The sequence below is a fragment of the Lemur catta genome, chromosome 3 (assembly GCF_020740605.2).
Source record: "Lemur catta isolate mLemCat1 chromosome 3, mLemCat1.pri, whole genome shotgun sequence".
NCBI lineage: Eukaryota > Metazoa > Chordata > Mammalia > Primates > Lemuridae > Lemur > Lemur catta.
The window spans coordinates 107,039,832-107,061,654 of record NC_059130.1 but is presented as its reverse complement, the minus strand read 5'-3'; the positions used below and the strand labels follow the sequence as shown (position 1 = coordinate 107,061,654).

The 21,823-nt window shown below is 40.0% G+C and overlaps 1 protein-coding gene across 1 annotated transcript in view; it reads left to right on the top strand.

Moving 5' to 3' along the window:
• The first annotated feature begins 3,386 nt into the window (after window positions 1-3,386).
• The window catches only part of STX12 (syntaxin 12), a 32,133-nt gene continuing 13,696 nt past the window's right edge, over window positions 3,387-21,823 (top strand). The window contains exons 1-3 of the mRNA XM_045545804.1: window positions 3,387-3,651; window positions 15,344-15,413; window positions 18,576-18,675. Coding sequence (XP_045401760.1) covers window positions 3,534-3,651; window positions 15,344-15,413; window positions 18,576-18,675 — 288 coding nt within the window. The 5' untranslated portion in view covers window positions 3,387-3,533. The remainder of the gene's footprint in view (window positions 3,652-15,343; window positions 15,414-18,575; window positions 18,676-21,823) is intronic.

Below are 21,823 nucleotides of genomic sequence, written 5' to 3'. Positions count from 1 at the left end.
TATTCTGACTTTTAATAACGATTAATTTTGCCAGATTCAAACTTATTAAAACTGGAAAGATGCAGGTTGTACTCATTTTGTGTCTGGCCTCTTTGGCTACACATGTTTGGAAGAGGTTACCTGTGTTCACATAGCTGTAGGCCACAATTTATTCTTGTGCTCTGTAATACCACAGTTTATCCATCCTACTGTTGATAGACATTCGGGTTGTTTCCAGTTTGAAACTAGCAAAAATAAATGCTGCTATGGACTTCATAACAGCCCCAAACTGGAAACAATCCAAACATCCATCAATAAAAGGACAAATTGTAAGTATATTCATATGAGGAAATACTATTCAGCAATAAAGAAGACCAAACTACTGCTACATGCAACATCATGGATAAATCTCAGAAACACTATGTTGATTGAAACAAGCCAAACACTAAAGAATATATAAAGTATGAAGTCCAAGCATAGGTAAAACTTAATCTATGGTGGTAAAAATCAGAAAGTGGTTTCTGGTGATGAGGGAAATTGGAAAGGAGACTATATGGCTGATGCAGTGGCTCATGCTTGTAACTCTAGCACTTTGGAAGGCTGAGGCAGGAGGATCGCTTGAGTCTAGGAGTTTGACACCAGCCTGGGCAATATAGTGAGACCCCGTCTCTACAAAAAACAAATTAGGCAGGTGTGATGGCGTGTGCCTGCAGTCCCAGCTACTCGGGAGGCTGAGGCAGGAGGATTGCTTGAGTGTGGGAGTGTTTGAGATTGCAGGGAGCTGTGATAGAATCACTGCATTCCAGTCTGGGTAACAGAGTGGGACCTTGTCTCTAAAAAAAAAAAAAAAAAAAACCAACAACAACAAATGGAGCATAAGTCAAGGAAATTTTCTGGGGTGACAATAAAAATGTTCAAATCTTGGATTGGGTGGTAGTTAGATGGGTGTATACAAGTGTCAAAATTCAGTGAACTGAACACTTAATATCTGTGCATTCTATTGTATTCAATAGGTATTGTATATCAATTATAACTCAATAAAAATTAGGTACAGAAAAATGCTGCTTGGTCCTAAAAATGCTGCTATAAACTATACCTGGGTTTTGCAACATATATGTTTGCATATCTGTTGGGTATGTAGTTAAGATTAGAATTGTTGGGTCATAAGGTATATACAAAGCCTGGCTCTTCCACTTAACAGCTGTATGACATTGGGCAAGTACCCAGAATCTCTAGAGTTTGCTTATTTGTACCAGGAAGCTAATCTCACCTTGCTGGGTGCAAATCCACAAAGACAATTTTCGTTAATCAACAAAAGGACACAATGCTGAGAAATCTGTTCTCTAAAGTCACAGATTTTCAGAAAATTTGCTGTTTGAATTATTATTCCATTAAGAATGGAAAATACCACTCTTACCTGGATGATCTGAGTTACTTTGACACACAGGAACAGCCTCAATTTCTAACCCAAGTGCACAGCTTTAGATAATGGGTTTCCACATACAACATTCCACATTTATCTTCGCATTGTAGTTTCCAAGGAAACAGGAAACTGACTCCTCTTGCCAGTTTAGGCCTGATGATAATCCCTTTACACAGAGATGCTCTGAGGTTATCAAAACACTGGTTCTTTTAAATTTTACACTTTATCTTTCCTCCAAATCCTGGAATAACTCTCTCTCTTTCCGTGTTTGGTGACATGCCCCATGATTCCTTTGGTGTGCAGTTCCCTTGTAGCAGCGAGTTATTATAATAAACTGAACTTTTTCAGACCACAGGTGGTCTTTATAAGATGGTCTTTATCTTGCAAATTACTGATAATGTATGCAAAATATGTTCACATTGCCTGGCACCTGATAGGCATTTAAAAATGATAAAATTATTATTTTTATCATTCATGTATTAATTCAATAAATGTTTATTTGAAGTCTTGTATTTGCAAGGTACAGATTTACTCCTATGAGAGATGCACAGGTGGAAAACCACTTGTATTGTACATGGAGAAAGAAGACAGCAACTATATCTTCAATTCCTAGTAGAAAAATACCTTTACTGAGCTTCACTTTAAATAGTGTCAAATGCAAATGAAAAAATTCTCAAGACTATTTCATAAAAAGTGCAATTTACATGATTTGCTATAGGATTTGGCATAAAACTATGGATTCTAAGAAATGGTAGGGTTTTAATAACCAAAATGAGAGCCCTTCAAATGTCATCTGTCCCTTTTTAGAGAGTAAAAAAATGCCCTCATAAATGTTCCATTGAAAAATAGAGATAGCCTTGCTTTAGAAAGCTCTAAGGCTGAATACAGGCTCATTCACACATTTGAGGTCTCCTCCCACACAGGCAAGTAGCTTCCTCTCTCTGTGTTTCCCAAACACTGCAAAGCAGGCTGGGGTAGGGTGGGGTGGAGAATACAGAAAACACTGCCAGTTCCCCTTTATTTCTCACCATCTTGTTCTCCTCCCAAATCAAAATCCTATCCATGTCTTTCCTTTTACCACAGGCTTATAAAATGCAGTCTTCTATGGGAACATGAGGTCATACATTCCAAATTACTTAAGGGAATGATTTTTAAATTTTGGGAGTCTATTTCCCTAAGAAATCTCAGTTTGGGATATAGATGAACAGGCCATTTGGGAGAGATTTAGATGGAGAATGAATTTTAGGGAAGTAGTCAGATGACTATGGAATCAGCTTAGTGTTTGGGTTTTGTAGTCAAACTTCCGTTAAATGAATTAAACTCTCTGGTCTTAATTTTCTCATCTGTAAAAGGGAAAATAATAATGCTTACTTTGCCGAGTTACTTTACTTCAACATTTAAAAAACAGGCTGTCCGTTATCCGTTCTAAAGATAAAAATATAGATAGAACATTGTCCCTTGTTGTTAAAGAGCTTACGAACAAGTGAATTGCAGTGAGGATGCACACACATAGTGCGTGCTCAATAAATATTATTTTATTGTTTAGATTAGAAGAGGGGTGGAGGGAGAAATGATCGTGGTTTGGAAACCATAAAAGTGCTCAGCAAATACTACCAAAGCCCTAGAGGATGGAAGTAGTGGGAATTTCGGGTTACAACTTGGTTACGGGTCTGAGTTTCAAGGTTGTTGAATTCTCCCATATTTGGGCCTGAATTCTCAGAATAGAACAGAATAGGATATAAGGGCTGAGATCATCTAGTACAATTTTATGCAAATCGAAAATTCTTGCCTCTTGTCACCGTGCCCCGGCAAGAAACAACACTGCCACTCAAGCTCATCCAATCTGATCCCCAACTATGTGACGTCATGGCCCCCCCCCCGCACCCCCAAGCCTCACGGAGTCGAGTCTCTAAGCTACAGTTCCAGCACCAATTCTAGCAGCGCCTGCGCACTGTGGAGCGGGGCGGGGCGGACGCGTGCGCGCTGCGTGAGGGCGGGGCTAGTGCGCACGCAGCTTCGGCCGCTTCCCCGCCCTTGCTCTTCCCGGTTTCTTCGTCCGCCTGCCGGTTCGGTCTGGCGGCAGCTTCCGGTAGGAAAGCGGTGCGGGGCGAGCCGCTCTCAGCTCCTCGTAATGTCCTACGGTCCCTTAGACATGTACCGGAATCCGGGGCCCTCGGGGCCCCAGCTCCGGGACTTCAGCAGCATCATCCAGACGTGCAGCGGCAACATCCAGCGGATCAGCCAAGCCAGTGAGCCGGGGAACCGAGCTGGGGGGCGGGAGCTGTCCCGGCGACAGGCCTGGGTGATGCTGCCTGGACGCAGAGCCCGGCTGGGGCCACTGCCAAGGCCACACCTGAAGCCGTCTCGGGCTCTCCATTCTGGGGGCGGCGGACTGCCATCCTCGAGTCTGTCAGGCCCGGGTGCCCCGAAGGTCCCGAGCCCCAGCTAAGGCTCGAGTTTCTTCGGAGTTCTGCCCTCGCAGCCTTGGGGCCAAAACAGCAGACTTGACAGCCCGAGGGTGGGAGAGGGGTGTGCATCACCTCGAGAGCAGTGAGTGCGTTGACTTGGCGCAGTGGTCAGCCGAGTTTTTCCTGTCATCCGCCTCCCCACCCACCTCGCTTTCCTCTTTGGCCAGTTTGGATCGGAGTTGTTTACTGATTTAGGCTTTAGGTTTACATTCTGCTCAGCCACTGGCTCCTCGGAAATAAGCAACTTTCAATTAAGGGAAGTGGCGAGTGCATGTGTTTGGGTGACTTAATACACAATTCTTCCTGTAATGAATTCGGGAATCAAACACAATGACTGGTATTTGAGGGCTGGGATGATTTCTGTTTTAGTAAAGAGAATTCACCGAAAACATTTCAATTTACATTATTTTGTCCTTTGTAGCAAAGAATTTGGGTATATTTTTGGATTTCAAGCAAATGGGTCTTTTGTTTTCCTTCCCTATTTAGCTACTCTTTTGAACAAATCTGATGCACAGAGAAGCTCAGGGACTTAGCCACAACCACATAGCAAGTAAGGAATGTCATTGCTTGTCTTTAAAAATCCCTCCTCACCGTTAGGGTCTGAGTGAGACTGTGGCTGAACCAGTCAAATATAGGCTGTTTTTTTTTTTTTTTTTTTTTGCTTGAAAATCATCTCAGAGCCTTATAAACAGGTCAGTAGCAACCTTACTTAGAAAGAAGCGTGGTCATCGTCCTTGTTTATTATTGTGTTTTTGTGAGCTTGGCTGTACTCTGTTAATAGGTAGAGGTAGTTGGTCTTGAATTAACAATTATGTCACTTTTAAATTTAAATGTATATGGCAGAACTTGAGAGGTGGAAAGTTTCTGATGGGAAGGTATTGAGACGGGGATTTAGAAGTAGAAGGAAAAATATAGGGCCTGTTAAAACCAGGAGTAAAAAAATTTAATATGACCACAGTTTAGAAGGTGTAGTACTTTGTGTTCCAATTTCCTTTTGTGAAGGAGCTGGAATACAGGTTAGATCAGAAAATTCTGGTTCAAATGTGAAATTTCTTGTGGAGGCTAAATCTGATTTTAATGTCTATTTGTGAAATATTTATTCAATGTATATTTGCATATCAGGCCATGTAGTAAGTATGGGAACTGGCATGGATCTTTTAACAGGGAGCCTGTGGAGTACATAAATAACCAAAATATAAAGTTGAAAGGGATCAGTGCTATAGAAGAGATGTAAATAACATTATACAGGCATTCTGGGGAGAGAGAGATCATTTTTTAGTTGGGAAGGCGTTATGGTGTTTGACCTAGGTCTGGAAACAAAGTGGAAAGGATTTAGACCTTTGAAGGTTAAGAGAAGAGCATTCCAGGAGGGCATGGTAATGGGAAAGCATAGGGTGTATAAAGAAAAGTAGAGTAATTTGATTTGGCTAAAGTGGTGGACTCCAGAAAGTAGTGGGGAAAAAAAGGGTTGGAAAGGTAAGTTGAGGCCCAAACATGAAGGACTTTAAATGCTAAGCTAAGGGGCTTGGATTTAATTCTTTAGGAAAGTATAAATTGAATTGGAAGACAGAAAGTCTGGAATCAGAGATATCAGTTAGGGACTGTGAAAATGAAAAGAAAGGGAAGGATAGGAGAGGTTTCCTTGGTGATAAAATTGGTAAGATTTACTGTTGTTAGGGTATTGGGCTCAATCATTATCATCTTGTGGGCTGGGAAACAGACCGAGAAAGGTTAAATAATTGCAGAGCTAATATATGACAATATCTGAATGTGAAACCAGGTCTGTCTCTTATGACCAGCAATTTGCTTTTTCATAATTTTTAATTAATATTACAGTTCTGTAGAAGTTAACACTTCAAGTATACAAGTGGCTTGTTTTATCATTCTCCAGAGGACACTCTGTGGGGGAAATACCTGAAGCTGTGGCACTTTCTCTTCTTGTGCTGTGTCCATCTCCTCTGCTAGATTGTTAGCTCCTTTGAGGCAGAGGACATGACTTATTCATCTTTATATTTCCACTGCTTATCTCAGTCCCAAGCATATGATAGATTCATTTATCTACTATGCAACAAATATTCTTTGAGCACCTGCTATGTCCTGGGGTAGAGCAATGAACAAGAGACAAAAGCCTTGTCTTGATAGCGTGTGTGTGTGTGTGTGTGTGTGTGTGTATGGATATATACACATACACATATACACATATGCATATAAATATCAAGTAAGAAATGCTGTGAAGATAAAGCAGGGTAAATGGATAGAAAGTGAGGGAAGAGGGAGGGTAGGTGCGTTATTTTAGGTAAGTTGGTCCAGGAAGGCCTTTCTGAGGAGGTGACATTTGAGTGAGTAGATACCTGAATGATGTGAGGGAGAGAGCTATGTGAGTAGCTGGGGAAGGCATTCTAGCTAGGCAGAGGGCAAGAGCAAAGGTCTTGGTTTGTTCAAAGAAGAGCAAGGAGGCTAGTGTGGCTGGACTACAGTTAAAGAAGGAGAGTGGAATGGGAAAAGAGGTCAGAGAGGTAGCCAGGGATCAGATCACATAGGGTCTTGATGCATAATAAATTGTATTCAATTGATTTGAACAAATGAGGCTTTTTTTTTTTTTTTTTTTTTACCATTTGATAACTCTTGCTGCCTTTTGCCCCTTGTACTGTGTGGTACCTACCATATCCTATGACTCTAAGCAGTGTGAGTTGAAATTCTTCCCTTGGGATTGTTTGGTGAGGAATTGGCAATTTGAAATTGATAGAATAGCATCGCATCTACCCAGTTGTCAAGCTAGTCCTTATCCCCTCCAGCCTTTCCAAGACATGGCCAGCATACCCAGGTATACCCTTGGAATGTGAGCTCCCAGACATATGTCCACACACCCATACAGCCCGGCAAGGACCTGTAGCCATTGAAAGTTTAAGAGAATAGCCATTCTTTTTTCTAAATTGTTCAACCACAGAAGTAGGTTTGGAACTGCTGAGCACGTCAGCCTGAAATACAGCTGCCCACTATGTGGATTGTTATAGGTACAGCTAAGGTTGACTGCCTGGTGCAAACGGTTGTTATCAGTGTGTGGGGGGTACAGAGGAAAAATAATTGACTCTGCTTATTGTGAAACAAAGGGTCTGGGCAAGCATTGCTGAGACAGATATAGGTAAAAACCTCATAGCCTCAAAGTTAACTCTGAAGGGATTAAAGAACAGCATTTCTGTTCTTTATGTTGCTAATTTATTGATAAGATTTTGTTTACTAACAATAAGAAGCAGTTAAACTTTTAAAATTGATTAGCATGAAATCCTGTGGGATCTTCTTTCAAAGTTACCTCCATAGTTGGCCCTTACTTTTTATATTTCATTGTCATCCTCTTAAGTCTTCATCAGCTCAACATCTGTATTCCAACAGCATGCTCCTAGTGTCTTTGTAGTTTCACCCATTCTACTTCATCCTGAAAATACTATCAACAGCATGTCTAAAGTCCTGTTTTCATTATACTGCTCACTTCCTCTAGAGCCTGTGGTGGCTCTGTGTTGTCTGCTGCATCAGATCGTAACATTCCACCTTACTTTCACTCTCTGTGATCTTAACCCAAATTAGCCATATTTTCTAGTCCTCCTTACTCTTTGCTGTAGGCAGGCTATTTTTCTTAATGTCCCTCAACTCTATTTTTTGGTCTAAGTTTTTGTTCCTTATGTTCCTCCTTTCTTTAATATTTTTCCTCTCCATACCTCACTGGCTAACGAAATTATACACATCCTTTGAGTTGTGTTTAAATCTTGCCCATTGGAACTAAGCCTTCCTTTGCTTCGAAAGATAAAGTGAAGTCAGAAAGATCATGGGCTTTAGGGTCAGCAGATCTGTGACTGAATCCCGGCTCTTCAACTGTACTGTTAACCTTGAGCAGGTTATTTTCCCTTTTCATCTGTAAAATGAATGGAATTATTAAAAGGAGATGTTTGAAAGTGCCTAGTGTACTACCTGGTGCATAGCAGACATTCAATACCCTTGCCCCACTATAGTTTAATAGTTAGGTGGGCAGGCTCAGGAGGCATACTGCCTTGGGTTTGAATTCTAGATCTGCTTCTTACTGGCTGTGTAAACACATTGCTTTACCTCTCTATTTCTCAGTTTCCTAATTAATAAAGTAAAGTTAATAATAACCTACTTTATAGGGTTGTGAGGATTAAATGAGGTAATTTATGTAAGGTGCTTTAAACAGTGCCTGTTACATAGTATGTGCTTAATAAAGTTAGCTATCATTTTGGTTTTTTCCTTTGAATTTGCAAGCACTTTTCCCTCACAGTTTAGCACTTACTTATATTCTGTATTCTTTAATTCATTTGGGCTTTTTGACCTTGTCGCTCCAACTAGAGAGATCACTATTAGTTTTGTGGAGATAGAGAGACCATGTATTATACACATCTCTTTAGCCACAGTGCCTGGCACAGCAGTGGATATGTAGTTGGCATTCGATATGTACTTAATTGATTTTATCATTGCTAAGTACATTTTCCTTGGTCTTGAGTTTGGCAGTAATAATAGCTATCCTTAATTAAGTGTTTTTATGTGCCAGATATTGTTCTAAACTTAGCTTCATATTATGTCATTTCATCTTGACGACAACCATATGAAAGTTCTCTTGTCATTCTCATTTTTTAGGCGAAGAAGCTGAGCACAGAGGATTGGAGCCTTTTGCTCAAGATTACCCAGCTAGGGAGTGGAACCAGGAATCAAACATAATCTTAATTCAGAGCTTCTGCTCGTGACTGTTACTTATTCTGTCACTGGGATGGTAAATGGAAGATTGTACCTGTGATATTAGGTACCCATTTCCAGTTAGTTTAGAGCTTTACTATTGTAGTATAGTCACTATTTTTTTTATGAAGTGGCTATTTTTAAATTTTCATTGTAGCTATATAAAAACAGAATATAAACCTAATTTTCAGAGTGAAACACTGAGATGACTTCATTGTCATAATCATCACATAGGCTATCATTTTCTCATTTGGTGCAAATAATGTTTTTTTGTTGTATTTGTTTTTTATTATACTGACTTAGAGCATTAGATTCTGTCCAGTGAAGAGAAATTTTTTTCCTACCTGTGATGATAGTTGCTTTCAATATTAGACATTTATTTAGATTAAGGTTCCTTTGGAGATTCAGATTCTGCTGTTACCAGCTAGAAGCACAAAAGGAGTGTTCAATTTAGTGTAGTTCCTAGTATAGATGTTATGTTATCTGTAATGTACAATTTGTACGATTTATAATGTATAAATCAATTTGCTTTGTATTCTTTTAAAAGTTTTAGTCAGGACATGCTTTTAAACATGAGAAGTAAGGGGAAAAAAATGACCAAATATTTCCATGAAGAAAAAAAAAAGAGAGAGAGAGAGAATGGTCAGGCTGGGTGTGCTGGCTCACACCTGTAATCCTGGCAAGACTTTGGGAGTTCTGAGGCAAGAGGATAGCTTGAGGCCAAAAGTTTGAGACCAGTCTGGGCAACATAGGAAACTCAGGAGGCTGATGGAGGATCGCTTGAGCCCAGGAGTTCAAAGTTACAGTGAGGCGGGCCTCAATGGCTCACGCCTGTAATCCTAGCTCTCTGGAAGGCCTGAGGCGGGAGGATAGTTGGAGCTCGGGGTTCAACAGCAGCCTGAGCACAGTGAGACCCTGTCTTTACCGAATAAAAAAGAAATACAAAATATATATATATATATATGTATATATATATATATATATATATATATATATATATATACACACACACACACACAAAGTTACAGTAAGCTGTGTTGTGCCACTGCACTCTAGCCTTGGTGACAGGAAGAGACCCACCCTGTCTCTAAAAAAAAAAAAAAACAAAAACAGAAAAACAAAAAACAGTAATAGGAGAAATTGAGTCCTAGCTTTAAAAATAACAATATTGGGCCCGGTGAGGTCACTCACATCTGTAATCCTAGCACTCTGGGGGGCTGAGGTGGCAGGACCACCTGAGGTCAGGAGTTCGAGACCAGCCTGAACAAGAGCGAGACCCTGTCTCTACTGATAATAGAAAACATTAATCAGGCCTCATGGCATGCACCCATAGTCCCAATTACTCAAGAGGCTGAGGCAGGAAGATTGCTGGAGCCCAGGAGTTTGAGGTTGTAGTGAGCTACAGTGATGTCACTGCACTCTAGCCAGGGTGACCGAGTAAGACTCTGTCTCAAAAAAAAAAAAAAAAAAGAAAAGAAAAATAACAAAATTGCTTACATGGAAATGAAGGACTTATCTAGTCATTAGGTTTCTAGGATTATGTAGCATTTCATAAAAGATACCCAATTATTTTCATCCAAAATGTTGAAACACATTTATCTAAAGAAGAACTTTCATTTACTAAATGCTTGGAAAAGGAATTTTCTCATTAACCAAGTTGACCAGAAAACTTTTTTAGATTCAACCTATTTGGTAAAAATATTTCCAAAAGGTATCACTTTTCCTTTTAGGTATTTTAATTACAGTCAAATGAAAATAAGTATATGTGTAAACATTTTATTCCTTTTTGTGCTTTAGGTTTTTTGAAGGATACAGTTTTTTGATATAAAATATATGGGTCATTGAGTTACTGGGTTTCAGGCCTCATTATTCCTAGCTTATGTATTCATTCATATCTTCTACCTCAAGGAGAGTACCATAATCAAAAAGGGAAGCTAACCCAATTAATCAGTAATTATTTATGTATCCAGTGGGTGCCTGGCACTCTGCTAGACTCTGGTGAGTATCCTGTAGATGGAAGGAAGTTGGGGAAGGGAAGGGAGCAGGTTAGAGCAAGGACATCAGCCTCTCTGGAGCAGAGAGCTGTTTATTAAGTAAGGGAGGTATCAGATAAGTAGGGTGGGGCTAAGTGGAACACTGGGAAATCCAGGCCTGCCTTGTGTAACTACATTCTGTTTCCATTAAGTGTCAGGCTTTTGAGAGAACATAATGTGACACAAAGAATGTAGCCATTGGAATTAGCCCTGGGTTTGAATTCTAGTTATTACGACACACTGCTCAAAGCTATCAGTGGCTTCCCATTTCATTAAACTCCGGAAGTCCTTTTAATTGTTTACAAGGCAGCAAGGTGGGGCATGCTGGCTCCTGCCTGTTAATCCTAGCACTTTGGGAGGCTGAGACAGGAGGATCACTTGAGGCTAGGCGTTGAAGACCAGCCTGGGCAACATAGCAAGACATGTCTCTACAAAAAAAAAAAAAAAATTGTTTACAAGGCCCTGTATAATCTGGCTCCCCACTATCTCTTAGGCCACTTCTCTAATCTTGCTCACTCTCTCTAGCCGCCTGGCTTCCTTGCTGTTCCTCTGAGTATTCTTGCCTTGGTGACTTTGTACTAATTACTCTTTCCCTAGACTGCTTCTCCCACAGATAGCTGCATGGCTTGATCTTACACTTCCTTTAGATCTCTGCTTAGTGTCACTTTATCAGAGAAGTCTCTCTAACCACACTATATAAACTGGTACCCTCTACCCACTCCTATCATTCCAGCCCTTACCTGAATTTATTTTTCTTTATACCACTTATCACCACCTGATGTATATTTATTATCTATCTCTTTTCCTTAGAATGTAAGCTGCTTGAAAGCAAGTATCTTCTAGGGCATAGACTAGTGTAGCATAGGTACTGTACTCGAATGAATGAATGAATGAATAAGTTTTGTAACTCTCATGAGCCTCAATAAGGGTTGTTGGGTCAAATAAGATAATGCATATCAAGTACCTAGCCTAGTGTCTGATACATAATAAGTGCTCAGTAAATGCTGATGCCTGTTCTCTTTCCTAAATTATTTTAATGGCCAACCAGTTGATAGCTTTAGTGGAACCCTGATTCCCATTTGACTTAGATAAGAAGGACATTCCACATGTTAGTAATGAAGAAAAGTGGTCATTTATATCATATATAATGCTATCTTATCAGAATATAGTAATTAAAGTCCTTATGTTTTCCTCTAGAACTATTAAGCTATTGGTAATTTTCATTTAATAGAATAGATATATTTTAGGGAAGTTTTATCAAAAGACAAATTTTTAACAAAGGGAATCCTATATTTTCATTATAAAATTGGAATCACATTTTTGCTAGGAAAACATAGTCCCAAAATAAGATAAAATCATAACCCAAAGTGCTGCAAACTTACATATTCTAGACTTTTTGGAAATTATTGCAATGATGCAGTGATTTTGGTGAGGAAGAAATAACTTGTACATGCTGCTAAGGGCTGGATTATTCTGTTTCTTCTTAAGAATAGAGTCATCTAGCAACCAGTTAGAAGAATTTTGCCTAATCGTTGCCTTTTATCAGACTTAGGGACTATTATTAGCATATCAGTGTTATTGTAAGATAACTGGTACTTAGTAAATTTTAGCTTACTTTTTTACTAATCTTGATGGCCAAATTAGGGACAAGAGTATGACTATGGCCCCCAAATTTTATTTTAATTAATTAATTAATTAATTTTTTATTTTTTTTGAGACAGAGTCTCACTCTCTTGCCTGGGCTAGAGTGCCGTGGCATCAGCCTAGCTCACAGCAACCTCAAACTCCTGGGCTCAAGCAATCCTCCTGCCTCAGCCTCCCACGTAGCTGGGACTACAGGCATGCGCCACCATGCCCGGCTAATTTTTTGTTTCTATTTTTAGTTGACTGGCTAATTTTTTCTATATTTTTTAGTAGAAATGGAGTCTCACTCTTGCTCAGGCTGGTCTCAAACTCCTGACCTCAAGCAATCCTCCTGCCTTGGCCTCCCAGAGTGCTAGGATTGAGCCACCACACCTGGCCCCAAAATATTATTTTAAAGAGCACTATTACCATAAAATGAATTTGGAACAATCTCTTTTCCTTTCCTTCCCTCCTCCTCCCCTCCCCCTCCTCCTTTCCCTTTCCCTTTCCCCTTCCCCCTTCCCCCTTTCACCTTCCCTTCCCTTCCCTCCCATCTCCTCCCCTCCCCGTTTCCTTTTCATTTCCTTTTTTTTTTTTTTTTTGAGACAGGGTCTTGCCTTGCTTTGTTGCCCGGGCTAAAGTGGACTGGTGTCATCATAGCTCACTGCAATCTCAAACTCCTGATCCTTTGGCCTCAGCTTCCCGAGTAGCCGGGACTACAGGCGCAAGCCACCATGTCCAGCTAGTTTTTCTACTTTTTTGTGGAGATGGGGTCTTGATCTTGCTCAGGATGGTCTTGAACTCCTGGCTTCAAGCAGTCCTCCCACCTTGGCCTCCCAAAGTGCTAAGATTACAGGCATGAGACACTTTGCCTGGTCAGACAATCTTTTTTTTTTTTCATTCTTTAAGAGATAGGGTCTTGGCCGGGTGTGATGGCTCACGCCTGTAACCCAGCACTGTGGGAGGCCGAGGTGGGCTGATTGTTTGAGCTCAGGAGTTCGAGACCAGCCTGAGCAAGAGCGAGACCCCATCTCTACTAAAAAAAAAAAAAAAAAATACAAAGAAATTAGCTGGACAGCTAAAAAATATATATGTATATGTGTGTGTGTGTGTGTGTGTGTGTGTGTGTGTGTATATATATATACATATTATATATATATATACATAATATATATACATATATATATATATTATATATATATATATAATTAGCCGGGCATGGTGGCACATGCCTGTAGTCCGATCTACTCAGGAGGCTAAGGCAGTAGGATCGCTTGAGCTCAGGAGTTTGAGGTTGCTGTGAGCCAAGCTGATGCCACGGCACTCTAGCCCAGGCAAGAGAGTGAGACTCTGTCTCAAAAAAAAAACACTTTTTGTAGAGACAGGGTCTTGCTATGTTGCCCAGGCTGTTCTTGAACTCCTGGCCTCAAGCAGTCCTCCTGCCTCAAACTCCCAAAGTGCTGGGATTATAGATGTGAGCCACCATGCCTGGCCTTGGAACAATAATTCTTAATTTCAAAATTCTAGTAAGTCAGGTTTCTTTCCTATTAGACATGGAAGCATTTTATGTACATTGTTCCTATAATAATCACAAATTATACAATATATATTTCTTCATCTTATTCCAGTAAGTCAGTCATTTAGCAGTCTGGTGCTTCACAAGTGAAATTTTGACATTAATCCAGAGAGGGTAGGAAAGGCTTTCACAAAGGAGACTGAGTTTGCCTGGAAGAGCCTTTAAGCCTTTGTGTTATATTATCGTTCAAAGTTCTATTGAAACTTGAAGATAAGCATGTTTCCTCTGGGCAAAAAGTACTGTATTAATGCATTCTGTACTCCAGCTACTTATAATAGAAGACAATGAATGCTCTTAGAAAGCAAGCAAGCAAACAAAAATTCATACAACTAACTTCCAACCTCTATGAATGAATAAATCTCTCCCACCATCCCCACCAACCAGATAAAGAAAATGGAAAGTAAGGCACAAAAGAAATCAAGGGCTCTATTCCTGTTGTGAAATCACTGAGGGACAAGGATGTTCAGAGTCCCAGGCAGGCCGGGCTTGTGTTAGAGTAGTTTTCCGTATGAACAGATGATCATTTTCTCTGGTTCCTCTGGCCCTCTGCTTTCTTGGTCCAGGTTAGGGCTTTTTTTCTTTCTTTCTTTTTTTTTTTTTTTTTTTAAGAGAGATGAGGTCTCGCTATATTGCCCAGGCTAGACTTGAACTCCTGGGCTGAAGCAATCCTCCTGCCTCAGTCTCCCAAATTGCTGGGACTGCGGGTGTATGCCGCTACTGTGCCCACCCAGGCTAGGGTTTTAAACTTCCAAGATTCAAACATGACTATTTCTAGTTTTAGCACAATATCTAGGAAAAGGTAGAAAAAGCTGAACAAAACCATATTTATTTGACTATATTATGGTATGTACAGCATAGTTGAAAGAACACAGTCATTGGAATCTGATTGTACCTGGGGTTGAAATAGTGCCTTGGTATTTATTAATTGTGTACACTTAAGATACTTAACCTCTCTAACTGTATTTTCTCATCTGCAAAATGAAGGTATATCTACTTCAGATTGTTGCTCTGAAAATTAATAAGAGAATGTATAAAAAGCTCTTAGTATAGTACCTGGCACATAGAGGTGCTCAATCAGTGGTAACTTATTATTAATAATAAATGGACGTTGTCTTTCCAAAAATGTTTGCTATAGAAAAATTATTATGTATTGGTGGATTTTAATTTTTTATTTTTGCACATTGATATTTGGTATCAGGGTCCTTCCAGTAATGTTGAAATTTTTCACCGGTGCCAAAGGAGATCTGGAAAAATTAGCAAATTTGGGAGAGGATGATAAATAAAACCACTCCCTGCTACTTAGTGATGTAGTTACTCTGTAGGAGAAAGGTGAACCTTGTAATTAGTTTTTGGAGGAATGTATATTGGTTTTAATCATAGCATGGTTTCCATTAGTTGCATGTACTTATTCTGGATATAGAGACCAGTGATCTGAGAAGTAGGGAGTTCATGATAAATGTATTTTTCTTTTAAATAAATCTTTTTCCCCCTCTCTCCCCAGCTGCTCAGATAAAGAATTTGATGAGCCAACGAGGAACTAAGCAGGACTCAAGCAAGCTACAGGAAAATCTGTGAGTATCTTCCTAACAAGGTTAGGTTTTGTGAGGGCCCTTTGAGGACACACTTGACGTCCTTGCTGTGTGGCTGCTTAGGTTTCAGGTCTGTGAAGTCAGAATGAGAGGCAGTGGGTCATGAGGTAATAGCTATATCTACAAGAGGAGCAACAACATGTATTAATGGATTGTGGTCTCTACTGCCTGTTATAGTCCTTGAACTCTGGTTCTTTCTTCCCTTGGGCAGTTTAGCAGAACAATTTAGGGAAGTAGAGAAGGGAACTCATACCACTCTTAAACTATTCAGCTCACAACTCTGCCTAAATGAGCCTCCTCTTTGGCGTAGGACTCCTGATGATCTAGTCTCATTGGCCTTCTATCCATAGTTGGCCTTTCATATTTGTGGGTTCTGCATCCACGGATTCAACCAACCACTGGTCAAAAATATTTGGAAAAGATAGGCCGGGGGCGGTGGCTCACACCTGTAATCCTAGCACTCTGGGAGGCAGAGGCGGGAGGATTGCTTGAGCTCAGGAGTTTGGGACCAGCCTAAAGAAGAGTGAGATCCCCGTCTCTACTAAAAATAGAATTAGTCTGGGACTGTGGCACTTGTCTGTAGTCCCAGCTACCCAGGAGGCTGAGGCAGGAGGATGCTTGAGCCCAGGAGTTGGAGGTTGCAGTGAGCTATGATGACGCCACTGTACTCTACCCAGGACAACACAGCGAGACTCTGTCTCAACAACAACAAAATATTCGGAAAAAAAAATTGCATCTTTATTAAATATGTACAGACATTTTTCTTGTCATAATTCCCTAAACAGTATAACAACTGTTTACATAGCATTTACATTGTATTAGGTAGTTTTTTCTTTCTTTCTTTTTTTTTTTAGGTATTTAAAGTATATGGGAGGATGTGCAGAGATTATATGCAAATACTACATCATTTTATATCAGGGGCTTGAGCATCTACAGAAGGTCCTAAAACCAATCCTCCACAGATACCAAGGGACTACTATATATAATATAATATTAGAAAAATGTATTCAGAATGATACAAGGAGAGCCCGAGGGAGAGGATAGTGGACTGGTAGTAGGAACTCCTGATTCCTTTTTTTTTTTTTTTTTGAGACAGAGTCTCACTCTCTTGCCTGGGCTAGAGTGCCCTGGCGTCAGCCTAGCTCACAGCAACCTCAAACTCCTGGGCTCAAGTGATCTTCCTGCCTCAGCCTCCTGAGTAGCTGGGACTACAGGCACGCGCCACCATGCCCAGCTAATTGTTTCTATTTTAGTTGTTTGGCTAATTTCTTTCTATTTTTAGTAGAGATGGGGTCTTGCTCTTGCTCAGGCTGGTCTCGAACTCCTGAGCTCAAGCAGTCCTCTCACCTTGGCCTCCCAGAGTGCTAGGATTACAGGTGTGAGCCACTGCACCCAGCCTCCTTTTTTTTTTTTTTTGAGATGAGTCTCACTCTGTGACCCCAGCAAGAGTGCAGTGGCATCATCATAGCTTACTGCAACCTCAAACTCCTGGGCTCAAACGATCCTCCTGCTTCAGCCTACCAAGTAACTGGGACTACGGGTGTGCACCACAATGCCTGGCTAACTTTTTCTATTTTTAGTAGAGTCGGGGTCTCACTCTTGCTCAGTCTGGTCTCAAACTCCTGAGCTCAAGCGATCCTCCTACCTGGGCCTCCCAGAGTGCTAGGATTACAGGCGTGAGCCACCACCCTGGCTACTCTTGATTCTTTTTATCACGTCCTTTTCAACTCCATTTCTGCTTTTAGAAGTTCTAGTCTTCATCTTTAAAATATACTAAGCAATATTCTTTGTTTCCTATCCTAGACACTGTGAAGCGAAAGGATGACTGTTATTACTGTGAGCTTTTTCCAGGGAGATGTGAAATATCTCTGGGTATTAGTACTCTCTGGGGTGTTCAAGCCCCTGACTGACTCCCTCTTATTTTTAAGTCCCTTGTTTTTTATCCTGGAGGCCCATTTGCAATGAAAAAACATTAATAATTAGTAGTGTGGCATCTTAGTTCATTTGGGCTACTATAGCAAAATGCTATAAACTGGGTAGTTTATAAACAATAAAAATTTATTTCTCATAGTTCTGGAGGCCCAGAAGTCCAAGGTCAAGGCGCTGATAGGTACAGTGTCTAGTGAGGGCCTGCTTTTTCATAGATGGCACCTTTTTGCTGTGCCCTCACTGGGTGGAAGAGGCAAGGCAGCTCTTTGGGACCTCTTTTATAATAGCACTAACTCTATTCATGAGGACTCCACTCTCATGATCCAGTCACCTCCCAAAGGACCCCACCTCCTAATACCATCACCATGGGGGTTAGGATTTCAACATATGAATTTTGGAGGGACACAAACATTCAGACCATAGCGTATGGTTTCTCTGTACTCCCTTAAAGCCTTTTTAGAAATGGCCAGAGAGTGGAAGAAACTATGAGTGAAAGTTCGTTTTGTATTTCCACTTCTTTCTAATCCCACTTAATATATTACATGTTCTTCTCTCTTTAATTTCCTTCCCTCCCTACTCTGTATGTATTTTTAAACAGCCTAGGGCTTCTTTGTTTTGGAAGTAAAATCCAGAGAGTCAAGTGTGAGTAGGTAGGGAGCCGAGAATAAAGCTGACAAAGAACCAGCTTTAAGCAAGAGTGTGGGAATAGATCTTTGGAGGTTTTTCCCTAGGAAGCTATGCTTTTAATGCACATTTCATCCAGCCACCTGTGCCTGGATTCTAGTCAGTGGACTGTGACAGACACTAACCATGCAGAATTCCCGGGCAATTCAATGTGAGAGTTTTATGGAGAGTTCAGTGTGTTAAAACCATTAGATATAGGTGTGGGTGGCATCATTTTCTCTTATGTTTTTATGAGAACTGCAGATATGTTTTTCTTTTCTCCCCCAAAGAGTTAAAATTCCTGATTTGTGCTTCCCTCAGCAGGTGTCATTGAAGCAGGTTCTTTCTGCTCAGTAATGTGAAGATGTCTTGAAGTGGGTTTACTTGGGTAATATTTATGAAATTTTCTTGTGAACCTGGGCATCTAGGGGACCATTTCTTCAAATGGCCCTTCATTCCCTGCATTGTGAGACACACTGAGGACAAAGTGATTCTGAGTATAACTGCTGTCAAGAAGTGACAATATCCTGAAACGTATCTTTTCTCTCTTAGGCAACAGTTACAACACTCCACAAATCAGCTCGCCAAGGAAACAAATGAGTTGCTGAAGGAATTAGGGTCCTTGCCCCTTCCCTTATCTACTTCAGAACAGGTTGGTATTTTCTGTTTTTTTGTTTATTAATAGGAAAGGACTTTGTGTTAGTAGAAAGGCAGTATGTAGAACAAAAATAAAGTGGCCTTTGGTGCCGCATACATCTTTTCTGAACCTCAGTTTCCTTATCTGTAAAGTGAGAGATGTGTGACTGTTGTGACAATAGAAAGAATGTATGCACCAAATGTGGCAAAGTTCCTGGCATTTAGTAGGTACTCAATATGTGGTGGCCACTGCTATTATTAATAACATCATTTATACATTAATAAAATGGATTTAACCAATGAACAATCTCAATGTTTGCATCTTTTCGGATTTGGCCAGCAGCTTTCTGTTTGCAGGCTTAGTCCTAGTTTGTTTTGTATAAAATATCTAAATTTTAATCCGGCGTCTGTCTTTCATATTTTGCAATCACCTTCATGTCCTATAATGAGTCATTCACAGGTCTCAGGTTAAAGAAATGCTCAGAGAAAAAGATTTCTCTTTTCAAGTCATTTTGTTCAGTGGCCATTTAAATTGTTTTTAACAACTTTTACTGGGATTCATTGTTCCCTTAATATGCCATGTCTTTTCTTTACACATTGTGAAGTCAGATGTGTCCCCTCCATCATTGTGCCTTGGCTCTTATACCATCATTCATGGTCTACCTCAGGTCTCTCTCTTCCTGGAAAAAAAGGTTCTTCATCTATCTTAGCCCATCACGATTCTATTTTGCTTTTAGCTTCTTTATCACTCATGGGGGCACTTAATTTAATATTGCTTTTTTTTTTTTCCTAAGAGCCTATGGAAATGCATGCTTTTTATTATTGAACTTTTTAAATGATGGTGTCCTATCTCTGATGGTTCTGAAGACAAAGCCTTCAATTTCCCTATCCTGGGTTGGTGGTGTTTTATTTATTTATTTATTTATTTATTTATTTATGGACAGAGTCTTGTTCCGTTGCCCTGGCTAGAGTGCAGTGGCATCACCATAGCTCACTGCAACCTCAAACTCCTGGGCTCAAGTGATCCTCATGCCTCAGCCTCCTGAGTAGCTGGGAGTACGTGTTTGCACCACGACACCTAGCTAATACTTTCTATTTTTAGTAAAGAGAGGGTCCCACTCTTGCTCAGGCTGGTCTCAAACTCCTGAATTCAAGCAGTCCTCCTACCTCGGCCTCCTAGACTGCTAGGATTACAGGCATGAGCCAATGCGCCAGGCTGGGTTGTTTTTCAAATTGTGGGTTGTAGCTAGTGGAATGTGAAATCATTTTTGTATATTGTGATCAGCATTTTAAAAAACTGAAATAGAGTATAACTATCAGTGTGTGTACCATGTAACAAGGGTAAATATTGTTCCTTGAAACTTTTATTTCATATATATGTGCATGTATGGTATTAGGTCATGATGTCAAATTCTTACTGTGAGTCTCTGTTAAACAAGTTTGAAAAGCACGAGTTTAACCCGGCAAGCTGTTCCATGTAGCATATGTTCAGTCTGGAGTTTTGGCATACTTTTGCGCAAAAGAGAGGAGCCAAGACTAGATGCTTTGTCATCCTGCTACAAAGTAGCTATGGTAAAAAGTAATCTTAATGTAATTACCCTTTGATTATCTATATTTGGGCTGTTTGTTTTAGTCATTACTCTTGCTGACGTTTCAATTATGGGCCAGTTCCCCCTTGCCATTTAATGTGTCCATATTGCTCTCAAATTACCCCCTTTTTCCTCCCAGCTGTGCACTTGGGGAATACACACTTGTAGATAGTTTTTACAGTAATAAAAAGGAGTCTTAGGGTCTGATGCAGAGTATTAAAAGCACTTAAGAGTTAAATAGTAAACTAAGCAAAATATAAATAGAAAGTTAAATGTGCTACCAAAACAAAATTCACCAAATGGATTCCAAAACCAAATAAAAGTTAATTTTTGGATTATGCATGCTATTGTTCCCTTCCATTAGCTTGGATCATTAAGAACACGAAATAGATCTACAAACATAACGCTCTCTGGTGAAATATAATTCCTTGATTCCCTTCCTCCTATTGTGCTGAGTACCCTTTTGTCATTCTAGTGTTTCCTTATCTAATTAATCTTAGCCCCATCACCCATCTTTTCACTACTGTCCTGTATATATCAAATCATATGTCCTGTATATATCAAATCATATGACTTTCAGTTTTTTTCCACACTTACGTACTATCATCAGTGATCTAGTTACCAAATTCAGTGACCTTTTTTGAGTTTTTATTTGCTTTTCTTCTCTGTTTCCTTTGATCCTCTTGCCCATCCTGTCTCCACTCAAACTTTCTTCTTTCCATGATGCTTTTTCATCCTTCCTCTAACTCTGGAGATCCCCAGGTTGAGTCTCAGCCTCTTTCCCTGACACTATATCCTCCTAAAAGTGAACATACCCCAAGGCTCTGCCATTGAGTCTCTAATTTTTTCACTCAGGAATCTTACCTACTTTTATGACTCCCCTTTCATCTTTATGATCATGAAAAGATCTGGATCTTTTTCTAACCCTAGCTCCTAAGTCTCTAAGTACTTGGCCCATATCACCAATTCCTGTTCTGCATCTCCTCCTGAATATACTACCTTCATACAAAATTTAATGAGTTGTCTTATACTGAGTTCCTCAGGTTTCACCCAAACCCCTTAACTAAGTTCACTGACAATACAAAAGTTTGTACCTTTTGACCTAATGTTCCCTCTTATGCAAATTTGTCCTAAGGAAAAAAATTCTGAAGAAAAAAGCCCAATTGTACATATTCTGGAACCACATTTCCTGGATTTAAATCCCACCTTTGCCACTGTGTGATTCTGGACAAATTATATCACCTCTCTTTGTGCTTTGGTGAGACTCATGAATAAACCTTTGGTTCCAGCCAAACTATCTCCTTATAGATCCTTTTCAAATTGCTGTCACATGCCTTTGCTGACACTGTTCTCTTGCTTGGATTTGCTTTACCTTTTCTTTCTGCTTACTCACGCCTTACTCTTCCTTCACTGTCCACCTCCCTGAGGCCCTTCTTAACCACCTGACTCCTTACTGATGATTCTTGCCTTGGAATTCCTATAGTGCTAATTGTATATAGCAATTATTTATGATGACTGTTACTTGTCCGTTTATATCCTTTGTCTGTAAATTGATGGTAAGGTGTTTGAGGTCAG